Here is a 15,205-nt window from a genome sequence, read left to right on the forward strand (position 1 = left end):
ATTTTAAAAGAAAACCAATGAGAAAAAAAGAACCATATAAATAAGACTGAAAGAAAGTTCATGTTTAGCTTGAACTACTTTTTACTACCATCACACTTACATTGCATAATTACATTACTGTTTCAAGATACCAATCAGGAACCCAAATGCCAGGGCTGAGTGTCACAAATTATATCAGCCTATGAGAGACTTCACGTTATACCAGTTCACATAGGTATGATTGTCACTTTGTGAACACTTAAAATTTAGAAATTTAGTGATCTTACACCTTACCTGTCTATTCACTAGTTTTAACAATGTTAAGTATTCCTGTAAAAAATAAGTAGTCTTATACACCAATGGGATAATATAAAATCTTTAACTTACGTATACAATTTATGTAGAGTCTTTTTAAATTTGCAATGGATTACTAATTACTTACACTCAAAAAGTTTAATATGCCCACCATTTTATTACACAAGTGTTGAAGACACGTATAAAACACATTCCTTCCAAAAGCCTAGAGATTTGTGTACTTAACTATTATTAATATGAACTTTCCTTCTGCATACTTAGGCACCACATGCCCCAATAAAATCCAATTCATTCTTTAGGAAGACACAAATATAGTCAGGTAACCAAAGAGCAGCTTAGTAAATCTGAATGCATTCCATTCAAGTTTAGATTGCCTATCCCTGTCTATCAGGGAAGCACTCCTTTTGGGATCTGTTCTGTAAACCTTTAATCAGCACTATAAACAAGGCAAGCGAAGCCAGTTTGGCAGTTGGTGACTGTAATGAGGTGACAGAATTGAGACAAAACAATATCCCTGCCCTTGTGTCATGAAGGGTATTTTAGACCCTAAACAGATAAAGATCTAGGAACCAAAAAGTTGTAGTTTCTCTAAATACCATCACCATGAGGCAGCTGGAACCACCTTCCATCACACACATTAGTTTTGAATGTTCTCCAAGGTTAAATTACATCCTGCTCTTGTAATTCTCAGCTACAAATATACATACGTACATGCTAATTTTCTTTCATATTATTACGTTTCCCTAGAGCCTTTCATTTTCCCAGTATTTCATTATGATATAGCATATATTGCAATGTCCTTGAATTCTCAGAGCATTTTCTTTATTAAAACCTTTCTCCTGAGGGTGGACTATCCCAACATTTATCCTGAAATACAAGTTCTTGCACATGTAGTTGTAAATACACATAAAGACTTTCCTTTTGTTTCTGGAGAACATTTAAAGTGATGTTAGAGAACATCATGCATATTTTTGGCCCCCATTCTATACTGGACATTTCAACACCATGTGAGCCACAGCACCATTCCTAAGCAGTTGCTGGGGGGCTTTTTTTTTTTTTTCTTTTTTTTTTTTTTTTTTATCAATTTCTTTTAAAATGAGGAGTGGCTTAAGAGTACAAAGTACCTTTTCATCATCATTTCTTATTACTCAGATCAAGACCAGATTTTAAACAGGGTAAAGAAATCTTTCACAAAAGAAACTAAAAGCTTAGCAAAAGGCTTCCTCAGGGCTTCAAAGGAAAAACCTGCAGTTTTAACCATGTGTTAAAACTCTCCATTTCTACTATAGTATAGTGTTAAACTGAGGGTTTATTTTCTCATTTGTTTTTATCATGCCACTTTTATGTTCATGATATACTAAAGAACTTGCAAAAGGACTAACTGCATACTACTTATATTTTCAAATATTACATATTTGAAAATATAAGAAATACTATTATAAAGTGAAAAACACTTCTAGGGAAGAGCAATTTTTATCAGGCTTTTTCAATGGCAGGTATATGTCTTCCTTCTCAGCACTGCAATTTGCTTAGTTAAGGGCATCAAATTTCTCAAAAATTATTTCTAAAGGGAAAACCAAAAATGTTTCATAATCAGCGAAGGGTTGTTTATAATGCATTAGACAACAAGTATGCATCTTTTAGCAACACCCAAGTATCTACACAACTAAAAGCATGAAGTGCCTTTCAGCATTGTGTTTAAAAATATATTTAAAATTCAGTATTTAATGGAATCTTTTACTGAAACCCATATTTAATCTAAAACATAATGAAAACAAATAATAAAACAATGAAAACAATCACTTGTGCTATAAAAAGGGAGAAAAGTATTGTCTGTCCTCAGACAAGGAGTCTTGAGTGAAGATTTCAGAGAAAAGTTTCAGAGGACAAAAACCAAGGTCTGGCAAGTCAGACAGAGAAAACTGCCAAGCATTCAAATTTCAGCATGTCACTCTTCTCCCCAGGCCTTTACTTCACCTAAGAATGTTTCACACTATGGAGGGAATGAAATACAGTAGCAACAAAAGGATGTAACCCACCCATCATCCAAAATCCAAAAGAAAACTGATATAAATATCCGAAAGTTACTGATGATTCTTAGGATAACTGGCCCAACTATCACTGGCATACACTTTACAAGGCCAAGTGGAGAGGTGAAAATAGAACAAATCCCACTTTTTTTTTTCTCTTATCTTGAAAAATATGAGAGTAAACAAAGATGGTGGGAGGAAAGGCTATTATTTTTAACCTGTGTAAGACACTTAGCTCTATTACTCTGCTTCATCAGTATTCATATAAAAATTCATTAAAAAGAGAGAACTTTAGGAAAAAACAAAATAAGACCATCTTCTCTGGAAAAGCAATTTGATGGCCCCTCTCTAATGTTAACACATCCAGTATAATGTTTTACAGCGTGAAGAAAGAAAAGCTCAGGCAGAAGATGTCGCTGTGCCAGGAGCAAAATTTTAGTATCAATACAGAGCAAGAAGAAAGACAATTAAGAACATACAGGGGAGCAAAAAAAATTACTTGCAGAATCCATCACAGCTTTTCCAAATTAAGATGGAGGAATAGAATTTTTTCCTCTTACTGGTGTCCTGTTTGCCAAGCATCCCAGGCAATTGACTTGCTGCTGTTCCACATTCATTTTGTATATGAACTCTTGGTACTTCAGAGTACAACAGTTTCATGCTACAAGTTCACAACAGCATTTCAGCAGTGCCAAAACATGTCATGCCATGGCACTGGCTAGCAACTTAGCTTTATGAATTTACATACACCCTCTTTCCAAGCAAAACCAGGCCCATCTTGCCAGTGTAAAATGCTCCCATACACAGCATTAATGTTTTATCAGATGATTCCTTTCTGTCTAAGGTATTTAACAGCTTCCACTCCTGCAATATCTAAACACCTGTATTTAATCTTTGGTATTTGGACATAAAACACACAAGTACACACCTACTGCCAAACTCCAGAAGGAAGACAACAGCCTCCCTTCACCTCTTTTCAATAACTGTTTCTATGGGAGCAAAGACTATGCCAGATTCATACTGCAAGAAACATGGGAATTTTCCTGAAATTAGGACATTTACAGTCCGTAGAAGACAACAACTGCATGCTCTTATGCAAGATTGTCCTTGAGCACCTGCCTTTACAGGGAGCCCCTGAGATTTCAAGTTCCAGTTAAAACAGCCAAAGCTTCTGACATTCTTCATCAGTGAAGAGATTCAAGGAATAATTGTGTCAGGATCACATTCACTCTTCTTTAAAATTCTTTGATAGGATTATAAACATAGGAGACCAGAGTTCACATATTGCCTTGAGGACTGAGCTCACCACATGTAATGCACATGTTCTGCAAGCAGGCTCTTTACTGACATACTCCAATGAAATTGTCAGACACTTGACTTGCAAACACTCCTGCAAGTCACATTTTGTACATGTAGATTTTTGCACCTGCAGATTTTTGTTCTCTCAATTCACAGACAAATTTTATCTACAAAGGAGCCCAAGATGTCAATGTTTACAATCTTAAAAGGAAGTATCTTCTTCATGCAAATGTTACCAAGTCTTTTCATCAGTGGTCTCAAATGCAGACTTCTGCATGTAACACAGTGTTATTTTGCTAAAAAAAATAGAGAAAACATAACAGCTATATAAAGCCCCAGTAATACATGAGGATAATATTTTTTTATCAAAACATAGCATGACATGAATAGTCAGTTGAGATCTGCTGGGTGTTCAAACAGAGTATAAATATGATTTCTTAAAGAAAAAATTCCACTTTGGGGGTACTTGTGGACTTATATAATTTAATATTCTTAAGGGATGACCTAACTTAATTTGCATCAATCCAAGATTATCCCTGAGAATTTGCTTCTTAACTACTATGGACCTGAGTTATGAAAGCACACACTAGCTGAGGTTAGAAAAGAGATTGCCTCATCTGATCCCCTCCTCAAAGCAGAGACAACTAGAGCAGTTTGCCCAGGACCACGCTCAGTCAGGTTTGGAATCACTCCCATGGATGGAGATCCCACCAAAGCTTCTCCAGCACTACAAATGGGGCCACAACGTTTATTCACACTGTAAGGGGAAGGAGAAGATTCAAATATTTGAACCATTACAAAATTACAGCTGAGAAAATAGCACAGACACACATCACAAAAAAACCCTGAAAAATAAACACAGCTATTCACTTGTTTTGGATGCTAATTACTAAATCCTTATTTAAAGTATTCTGACTAATAGACATATTAGTGAGAAAAAACCTAACTTGTAATAGCTTCAAGTTATTTCTGTGAATACTTCTCAGTTGAACTGCATCACTAAAACTGAATTAACAAGAATAAATGTGCGCTGCGAAGCTGCACAGTACAATATAACCTTTATACTAAAGCAGGCATTATAATAAAACTATCTTTAGAGTACAAAATGGCAAGCTACAGTCGAATGTTCAAGGCACATGGATGGAATAACTTAATGTTAGTGCTTCTGTTTTACAGATGTCTGGTCACAGGAGCAGGAAACAAATTTCTTCCTGACCCAACTATGTATTTGAAAAAGAGAAAATGCCAAAGAAAACTCATTGGTGGGAAATAATGACACCAAGTTTTGTTTAATTAAGTATTTACAGATCTTAAGGTTAACAGGGGCAGTTTTGGAAGAATATCCTCTGAAGCAAATGTTTGTGCTTACATTTATTTATAACCACATCATATTTCTTTATACTTCTGTATTATTTTTGTCTATCATACACGGATTAGTTACACTTTAGAAAAATATTTCCTTCCCCACCCCCAAGACAGACAGGTTTATCTTTCCTTATTTTTTGACACAATGAAGATAGCTGCTAAGTATTGCCACAATACCTGGAGACAGTTATTTTTGTTTCATTATTCCCAGTGCAATCAAAATTTCAGCATACAGTGTTTTACTGCAGTTCAAAAGGCACATCATTCAAAGTTTCAATACTCAGTCATTTAAAACTGATAGATTAATTCTTTCTTCCTTCCTGAAGAAATTTTTCATTTTGGCAAAAAGCCACTTGAATATCCAGAATTTTTTGCTAACAAAAGCAAAGAATTAAAATACTAAAATACTGCTATGTTGAATAGCTAGATCTATAACATTCCATCTGTGATGTTTTGAGAAGCAGGAGTGTTTTTCTGCTATGACCTGAAGTAGGAGCAAAATTGTTTCCTAGTTAAAAAACTATATATAACATATAACAATGGGGTAAGATCATTTTCCCTATCGTTTTCAAGCTACAGGTGAAGAGAAATTCTGGCAATTCAAGCTGAAACAAGCAGTTGGAACTGCTTTAAATGTCCTCAAACACATGAAACAACGAGCTGTATCATGAAGGGACTACCTTAATGCAGAGTTAAAGAGGAGATGGGGACAGAAGAACAGAGAAAGTTTTCTCCTATGGTAACATCAATGGTTGAATAAGGGGGCTTCATGAAAATTTACACTTTTCTATTTGCAGGAACTCATAAATAGTCCAGCCTGGAAACCTACTACTCTGTGATAATAAACAATAATGGCCTTCCTGAGAGCACTGGAGAATAGTTAAACTACAAAAGACACCACAATTGCAAGCTCTTCACTTGCAAGGAAGGCTGTCCTCATCCTATCCTGACTCTATAAAAAACAAAGGTTGTGGCAACTTGAAATTATAAAAAAGCCTTGTCACCAACAGATGGGTACCTAGAGGCCATATATTACATACTGATAGGAAGACATCCCATGACAGAGAAGAGCAAGGCAGAGGGGAAAAAAATGAAGAAACAAATTTTTGTTCTAGAGCCTATAAAATACAATTTCTTTAGGAAAAAAATTAAGTATTCATAAATATTTAAAGCCCTGTTGTCATCTTATTGCAGAAGTCCCACACCTTCTTGGCAATTTCTCATGGGCATCTCCTTACAACACTGACTCCTCCTTCCTCACAGCACAACCAACAAACTCCAATTCTCACCTCACCCAGCTAACCCACTCTTTTGTAGCACTCCTCTTCTTATTGGACACAGCTGCGGCCTATTAAGGGCAGGCCTGTTCCTGATCTTTGGTGATTGGCACAGCTGCAACTCCTCAGGTGTGAGATTGCCTTCTGCACTATTCTCTTACATTCTATCTCTCCACAAAGCCCTTTCCAGATTTTTTCCTTAAAAATACCCAAGCACAGCAATACTATGTTACATATTAGTTTCATAACATTTTTCAAATGTACTATTTTTTAATGCATATGTATCTATGTGCATGTAAAGTGATTACTGACTTTTAGTTTCACATGTGTTCATTTGCTTCCAGTGACCTTTATCACCTGGTGATAATAACCAGTATCAATCATTTGGTTATCAAAGAAAATTAATGTGAACAGCTCTGGAAGATTAGAATTTTAAAGCAGGAATAGATTTTTTTCTAATGTGACAGTGGAATTTTTTTATGAAAGTGACTCATAAATTGGTGAGTAGGATAAAGTTTCATAGCCATACTTTACCTGTCTAGGTCACATGTCAGCCTTTCAAAATTCTGAAGAATTGTATAAACCTGAGCGTCTTGACCAAGAAAGCAAGGTGGCAATAATCCATGAATATTCAATTGTTGCCTCTCCTCCAAGGTAAAAGCCATGCCCTAAAAAAACAGAAAAATAAAATCATGTATAGATTTACACAAGAGATAATTATTTACAGAAAACTTCTGCAGCAAATCATAGCCCAGGGAAAGTCAGCAACTTAAAATCTATTTAAAATTAAACAGAATTTATAATGGTGCAATTATTTTGGGAAAAAGGTTTTATTAAGCCATAAAAGACCTGTACAAATACAATAACTCCATCTCAGCACAGAACTAGTTAACATCTCCTGAGTAGCCCAAGTGTAGCACCTGCAAAACTGCTAAATTACAGCTGAAGAAGAAAGCAGCCATATATTCACTCCACTCATTTTCAGCTTTTAATGAGGTCTGTCTGTCCAAATCATCTTCAGAAATTACCCAAGCTACTGTAGGAAAGATGGTGCCTTTACAACAGAAACATGAGTGTGGGTTTAGCATACCAGCATCGAGCACTCTGGCTGCTGAAGCTTTACTCTGCGTGCTAACTACAGCCAGTTAGCTTGCTTACCTAGACAGGTTCTTCTTTGTTTCTGTTTTTGTTGTTTTTTTCTCAGAAATAGTCACCTCATAGGGTTGATTTGTATGGAACAAAAATATATTACAAAATCTTCCTGTATCTTACTAGGCTACATTTCATACACCAGTTTTAATCTAAATTTTGAAGAGGTTATGTGACTGTGACTTGAAAAAAGTAGGAACAAAGCCCTAAAGCAACCCCATCACACTATCTGCTCTATAATTACATTAATCAAGTTGTTACCTTAAGTGAAATGATGACTCAAGAAAAAGAAATATCTTACAATGAACCCTTTACAAAACATCAAACATTTCCAAAATGTGTTTCTCCTTCCCTAGACAGGAAATGAAGGGAAAGCAAGTTTAATAAAGGTGAGCAACTGTTTTGCTGTAGCTCTCCATGTATGTGAGATTTCATTCCCAAATGTGTACACAAAGGTTGCATTTTTTTCCCTAATGAACTTTCTGTGGCCAGATAGGTCATGAATGTCTTCAGCTGCTATCCCATCTTGAAAAATCACGGAAGAAGTAAGAGTCAACACTCGTCACAAGTTTATTCAGTGTTGATCCCCCTTATCTCCACTAGACTTTTCTGGGCTTAAAAAAGCCACGTGTGCTCACGCACACTTCAGAATCAGTTCCAAGTGACTGGACTTCAGGGAGTTGCATAGTTTTAATGGATCTTCTCAAGCTAGTAGTAAAGTGACAATCCAGTTATTCTCTGCAATTCTCCTTTCCCCTGTTTCCATTAGTCAAATGGAATGAAAAAAATTTCTGAATGTCTGTGTTTGGCTTTACATTAGGAATAAAATATGGACTTTAATTACTATAATAGGGTTTCCCCCCTTACTGGAAAATACATCTTATTTTAAAACATACACATGTGTCACATCTTGCCAAATGCCTTTTTCAAAGAGTACTTCATCTTGGAATAGTCTATTCTCCATGTATTACTACAGCTTTATAGTAAGTGTTAGTTTCTTTGGTTACTACGAAAACACAGCACCCATCTACATCCCTAGGATTTATATGGTTAGAAAATCCTTTACTTGAATATTCCTCTTTGGCACAGATATTATTAATTCTTCAGATTTCCAGGATGAAATATTAATTCTTTTCTTTCCCTCTCAGATCCCATATTTACTCAGAAGAAAAGAATTATCATTAAAATATATCACCTGATAATTTAATAAGACAAGGTCATTTTATGAAATAAGTGTATCCTATTCCATCTGCTTATAATAGGGAAGACTTCAACTATGTAGGACTTATGGTTTATGTCTAGATTTCTTGCACTAGCCTCGGATTTTCTTTTCTAGATAAAAATTCTTATTTTTTCCTGCTTGAAGTGTTGTTTCCCAGCCATCCAGCAGAGAGGGCTCTAGGTCCAGCTTGGTTTACACACTCCTTTCCCTCCCAGAGAGGCATATTTTGTGCACACCTGGATGGGACAGACTTCTGCCATCTAGCATCCAAACTATTATCAACTATCTACATATTTTTATTCTGTAGCTTGGATTACAAACAAATTTTTCAAGAAGAACAACAGTATAACAATCTAAAAGCAGCATAAGGGCAAGAGACCACAACCATAAATATTAGCCTCTGCCAAATTAGTTTTGATTTATTCACTGCTTTATGCTTCATATACATCACAAAGATAAAAAGTATAGTTATTATCAATCTTCCCAGTTAAGAGTTTGCAATTCTTCAAGAGCTGTATTTCATATGTTTCATTATATGCTCTGGTTTGCTTTTGGCAAAACTAAGTTATTCTTCGGCCACCTTATTTACCTTCCTTTCTCAAAAGTCAAAACTTTGGTTAATTTACTTTTTTGCTCTTTACATATAAATACTCTTTCATATGCTCAGATTTACACAGAAAGCTGAGTTTTCAAGAAATTTAACTCATTGCAAATACATTTAATTTTGAATTTGTCTCTCCATTTGTAATGTTGTGACGTTTTGCAATTGTGGCAGTGATTTCTATTACCACACATCATTCAGTACTCTTTCATTATTTAATGTCTGTGGGTTTATCAACTCCACTCTTAACTGTCAGTCCTCTGCTCGTAATCTCTAATCTCCCAAAGCCCCTCACCTACAATGTCGGTGTAATGCAGTTACACATACATCACTACCCTTCTTCAGCTGCAGTACTGAAAAAGAACAAAACAGAATAAACAGCACAGCATCATGTTGTATCAGACAGCTTTTTGCACTGGCTTTCAACTGAATTTTTAAGCGGTGCTTGAAAAGACAGAGAGCATATTCAAAATACTTCAAGAGCCTCTATTCACAGTGAACAGAGACAAGCTTCCTCTCTTAGTATAAACTAGATTGCCCTGACACAGTTTTTCTTCAGATAGAATATCCAAAGCTCATATAATTGCTAGGTTTATATAAACCGCTCTAGAAAAAGAGAGTGTACTAAAGCAATATGTGCATCCTGTCCATGCACTAATGAGATTCAGCTTTACTAAAAGGGCAGCCAGTATTCATTGCAGAGATCCTTCTCCAATTTCTCCCAAGTCCTAGCCATCTTTTGTTCTAGTAAATCAAAACTTTCTTTTTAAAAACTCCAACTCATTTGGAAGGATAGCTCATCTCCTCCTGTTGGTGTGCCACAGAAGTATCAGCCTAAGAGCATATAGAAGGAGGCTGGCTTAGAAGAGGAAATTATGCCCACATCCAAGGTTCTCTATCTCAGTGACTCTTTCATCAGTCTCTGGAAGGGAAAAATCAAGGCTCATAAGACTTCAGGTGTTCAGGAGACAACCACCAACAGCAGTACTCAAGCTCAAGTACTTGCATGTATATTTGAGCCTCCTGTGTCTGTGAAAGGGGAAGGAAGAAATGAGGAGGAAGGTGAAAAGGTACAGCAAGGATGTGTATCTGGAAGTACCATAATCTCTGAATTGCTAGTCTAACATACTGCTAGAGGAAAATCACAGTCTCCAGAGTATTCTGGGGATGGACAAGCAAGTTCATCACTGTCTCGGAGTCTATAAAATGGAAAAAACTCTCTGTTAAAAAACTCATTCTGTATATCTAAATCATAAAAGCACAGTGAACAAATTCCAACGATATTGTGTAAAAAAGCACACAAGTCTGAGGGACTCAGCTATGCTCAACATCTGCTGCCACAGCCGGAAAGAGGAGAGATGGCACCTCGCCACTCCTTGCAGACTCCCACCACAGCAGCTGGTATCCCTGAGCAGAGGCCAGGGAGTGCTCTGCCAGACAAAGCTCTGAGAAAACTCCACAGCTGCCTGCAATACTTGTCTGCTCCAGATCTGAATAATTTCTTTTTAACAAATGGACTACAGAACCCCACAATTCCATTCTTAAAAATTCCATTCTTCAAAACAAATGAACAAAAAAAGGACATGCAAACAAGATTAATGTTTTTGGCTGAAAGACTGAAAACATTCTTCAATTACTAGGGAAGGGTTTTTTCTCCAGTACATCCCAAATAAAGAATCAGTGGCATCACTTCTAGTTGCCAGTCACACATCATCCCACGCTGCTCACACCACTTCATGCACAAGTCTCCAGGAGAAATTCAACAGAAGAACTAGATGCAGTCCTTAGGAAATCATGATCTTTGGTATGCATGACTATTTGCAGACAATTCTTTTGCTGGTCAAGCTTTAGCCTTCAGCAATTTTGGCTTTTCATACTACACTAGTACTGTTAGGGAGGGATCCAAGTAAAAATTGGTTTATTTTAAGGAAAACTTCTTTGGCTGAGGAAGCAAAAAAAATGTATGCATAGTCCTGCTAGGTATGAGCTACATAAAAACAGTTTCAGACACCTAATGTGATAAACATTTAGGATCAGAATATTAAAAAAACCCACACAAACAAACCAACTAAAAACACAACTCTTCAAAATTTCATACATTTAAAGAAATTTTTATACAACCTCTATAAAAATATAGAATATATGGGTTTTCAAGCATTTAAAGCTACATTTAAGAGTTTAATGATCTGCAAATCCCTTTGAGAGATTTTATATAATTTGTGTTTTTAAAAAAGTCACCTTATGAACAGGCAAAAATAAAGTTTTACAAGCATTTCTCTACATTTTTCACTTTTATTCTCCAAACATGACTTCAGAAAAATCAGATAAATACTTCTAAAACTCCATGTCCAACACTCACGTCAAGGCAGAATACTCCAGGAAATACTTAGAATAACTAATCTGAGCATAACACTCCATAATGAACTCATTCTGCTGAAAACAAATGTGGTTCATGGCAAGAAATTGGTGTTAGAGAAGTACATATGGCTAAAGATGTTTCTTCTGTTTTCTCTACCCATACTTGTCATGACTGCCAAAAAGTATTACAAGCAGAGGCAGCTAATGCAGCTATTTGGGCAAACATCTCTTCTGCAACCAGTGCTTTAGACCACCAGTCCCAGGATGTATCCCAGCAAATAAGAAAAGAGACTGATTTTTTTTAATGGTGCAAATTCACACACAGTTTTCTGTTAAGGTGGTTTCTTTTGGACCTGAAGATAAAAAGTATTTCTGCAAAATGTCAAGTTGCATTAACTCAAGAGGTTCATGTTTCTTCTTAAGAATATTTGCTGTAAAGTCTACATACAAAAGAATGGCTTGAATATCTGAATCTAGTTTCAATTTTTTAAAAAAACCCAAAATCTTGGATTACTAAAATTTTGGAGAAAAAAAGAAATACTTTCAAATGCTGTTTATGAAGGCTAGGGAGAAAGATGACAAATACAAATTGATAAGAAGAAAAAATATGCTCAACAGCAGAAAGTTATGACAGTTCAAAGATGAATAGCATGAAGTTGAGAAATGAAAACTGACTATGAAAATACAAATTTTCTGTTGCAATCATCTGGCAACACAGACAACAGCTTTGCTTTCAGAACCAAAGGACAACGATAACCATTTTTAATGTACACTTTAGTTAAAGTATTATTAGTCTGCAAGTAGAAAAGTCACAGTGTGACAGATCTGCTATCAAAAAAGTTATTTTTCCCCAAAACTATGCTCAGGTTCTCTTATCAGGCATTTCATGAGGCATATTGGTTAGTTCTGGATTATGCATCTCAGATTAAGGTTTAAAAATCAGTATACTGACTAGTGATTAACAGTGCATTAGATTCTCTGGCAGAGAAAAGGTGGTTTCCTTGCCTTTCTACAGTACCTAACACACAGATCTTGTACAGGTCTTGGCCTACAGCTGAAATCCCCAAATTAGCAATGAATCCTGCTAATTAAGTGCCTTCACTGGAGTTTGAAAAGCCAGACACTGTCAGGCATCTACCCTGGTTAAGATGAGGAACGAGAAAAGCTAGAGAAGGAAGACTGGTGAAGTGCAAACAGCAGAATCCAACTGAGATACAGCACTTGTGCTCCTTTTGATAAGCCCCCAGGCACAGGCATCCATCAGGACCTGTCAGACTGTGAGGCATGCTGAAGGTAAATTTAAAAAAATAAAATACAATAGCTGATGGGCACAGCTCTGAAAAGAAGAAGAAAGAAAAGAAGAAACTGTCCTAGTTTCAACTAAAAAATGCCAAAAGGCACAGGTTTTATGCACTTTTCTTTAAATACAGGTTTTTAACAAGTACTTAAAGTTTAAAAACTATATTGTGACATTTGGCATTTACATTTCAAAACTGTTTTTCTAGACTTGTTGTAGTTCTGCTGCAGTGTGTTTAACACACAATTTTTTTCCCTAGAAACATCAAGTGACCTGAAGCCTACTCATAGCTCAATTCTAAGTCCATTGGATTTTCAAAAGCAAACGTAAAAAGTCAAGTCAACAGGGGAAACTGAAACAAAAGTCAAAAGCAGCTTCCAACAAGATAAATACAGTAGCTAATACACACACCCATGGACTTATGACTCAAAACAAATGCAGACAGCCAGGAGATCAGACTTCTCTTGGCAAATTCATCATGGGAATGTGTGGGCAGCTTGGCAGCCATGCCGTGAGCTGATACAGTGATTGCACACAAGCATGATTCAGACCAGCACAGTATAAATGACACATCACAGCATTCTTATTTTTACAATCCTTTAAGCTAAGGTAAACAATTATCTGAACATAAGCAAGCAAACCAGTTTTAAGAAACTATTTCTATATATGTTTTATTATACACATACAGAGTAAAATCTTTTTGCATTGCATAATCTCCCCTCACCCTAATTTTGAGAAGACTGTATTACACAAACAGCAGGCAGTACCAAACAAACAGTAAAAGAAGTCACCAAGATAATGATGTACAAAAGTATATCGCATGCTGTGCTTCAATGTAGGATGATGGCTTGGGTCTAGTTAAAATTCTAAATTTAGTTATTCATATGCAATATAGGTACCTATCCATCCGTGATAATTATAGGATAAAGTTAAAGTTTACTCTAGAATAGGTACCTTGCAGTCACTAATCCAAATTGCTGCAATTACTATATTGACTTCAGACCAAATTCAGATTTACACACATAAGCACTTACTGAGAACTGGGAAGTTCAAAGGTATTGGAACAATCAACATTGCTCATTATGGCAATAGTATCAACTATAAATCCACTGCATAGCAGGCTATCACATCACCAGGCAACAGCCAGGCACAACAGTCCTCTGCATCTCAGGGGCCACTAATTGCCTATATGTGGCTGCTACATCAAGCCTCTACCACCCTTTTGATTCCTCAATCCACATGTCCTGTTGAAAAACCGCACTACTCTGAATTATTCATACTGTTTGGGATACTTAATCCCAAAGCAACTAGAAAAATCGCTAGAGCTGCATTTGTGCACTTTCAAATCAGAGCTGGCTGTCTGAAAATGTGGCTGTCTCCCTATTGCTGCTCCCACCTGGGAGCTACAATGAACACAGGCATGAGCAAACCAGGACCAATGGATGTGGCCATCTTTCATTAACAACACCACCCTGATTCTGTTTGTAAGAGCAGCTAAATTAATAACAGGCTTAATAATTAATATCAGCTGTGGTCTGTGTGTCTCCTGACTCAATTCCCTAGCAGAGATATCCCACCAGTGAAGAGAGATCTGTCTTGGCTCTCTTGGTTGCCCCTAGCAGAGACCGAACAGCCACCTAAAACACAGTTTAAACTACAGAGCCAGAGAAGCTGAGCAAATATTCTTATGCTGGGATTTGGGTTTTTTGTGGTTTGGTTTTGGGCTTTTTTTTTTTTTGTCCCTGGATATTTCTAAGCCATTTTTATTCTTTTATAACTCCTTTGGGATGTACTGACCCTCAAAGAATACTACTTGGGAAAGCTCTGCCTATGGGAACCAGCCACAACAGCAGTTTACCACATCACTTACAAACCTGCTGAGTGTGTTCTTATGACAGATTTTAATTTTCAACATGGTTTACCTATGCTATAGATTAAAACCACTGGTTGTAGGCCACTTCAGAGCTCTAGCCCCCTGGATGAAGCATGGTAACAAAAATAATTTTGTTAATTACCACCTTTGTCAATACTGTTTGTCTTCTAAAGATGCATCAATGGGTAGATTTATTTTTAGATATTAAATTTATATAATAATAGCAAAATAAATTATAATTTGAACAATAGTTGTTTTTTTTAAATAAAGATGTAAAAATAAAAAGAAGTTTTACTAGACCATACCTGAAATTCTACCTAAAATAATAATTTATTTGTATAGCAGATGCTAGGAGTCAGTTCCCTATATCTGTAATATGTAACTCCAATCAAAGGATGCTTGCAATGCTATCAGTGGAATAACTGACATGGAACCCCTAC

General features: G+C 36.2%; 1 protein-coding gene across 1 annotated transcript in view; it reads right to left on the reverse strand.

Moving 5' to 3' along the window:
- Positions 1 to 15,205, reverse strand: part of ME1 (malic enzyme 1) — a 154,875-nt gene that overhangs the window by 109,070 nt on the left and 30,600 nt on the right. Inside the window, exon 2 of the mRNA XM_064707454.1 lies at positions 6,800 to 6,933. Within this exon, the coding sequence (XP_064563524.1) occupies positions 6,800 to 6,933 (134 nt within the window). The remainder of the gene's footprint in view (positions 1 to 6,799; positions 6,934 to 15,205) is intronic.

This window comes from Zonotrichia leucophrys, chromosome 3, assembly GCF_028769735.1.
Source record: "Zonotrichia leucophrys gambelii isolate GWCS_2022_RI chromosome 3, RI_Zleu_2.0, whole genome shotgun sequence".
NCBI lineage: Eukaryota > Metazoa > Chordata > Aves > Passeriformes > Passerellidae > Zonotrichia > Zonotrichia leucophrys.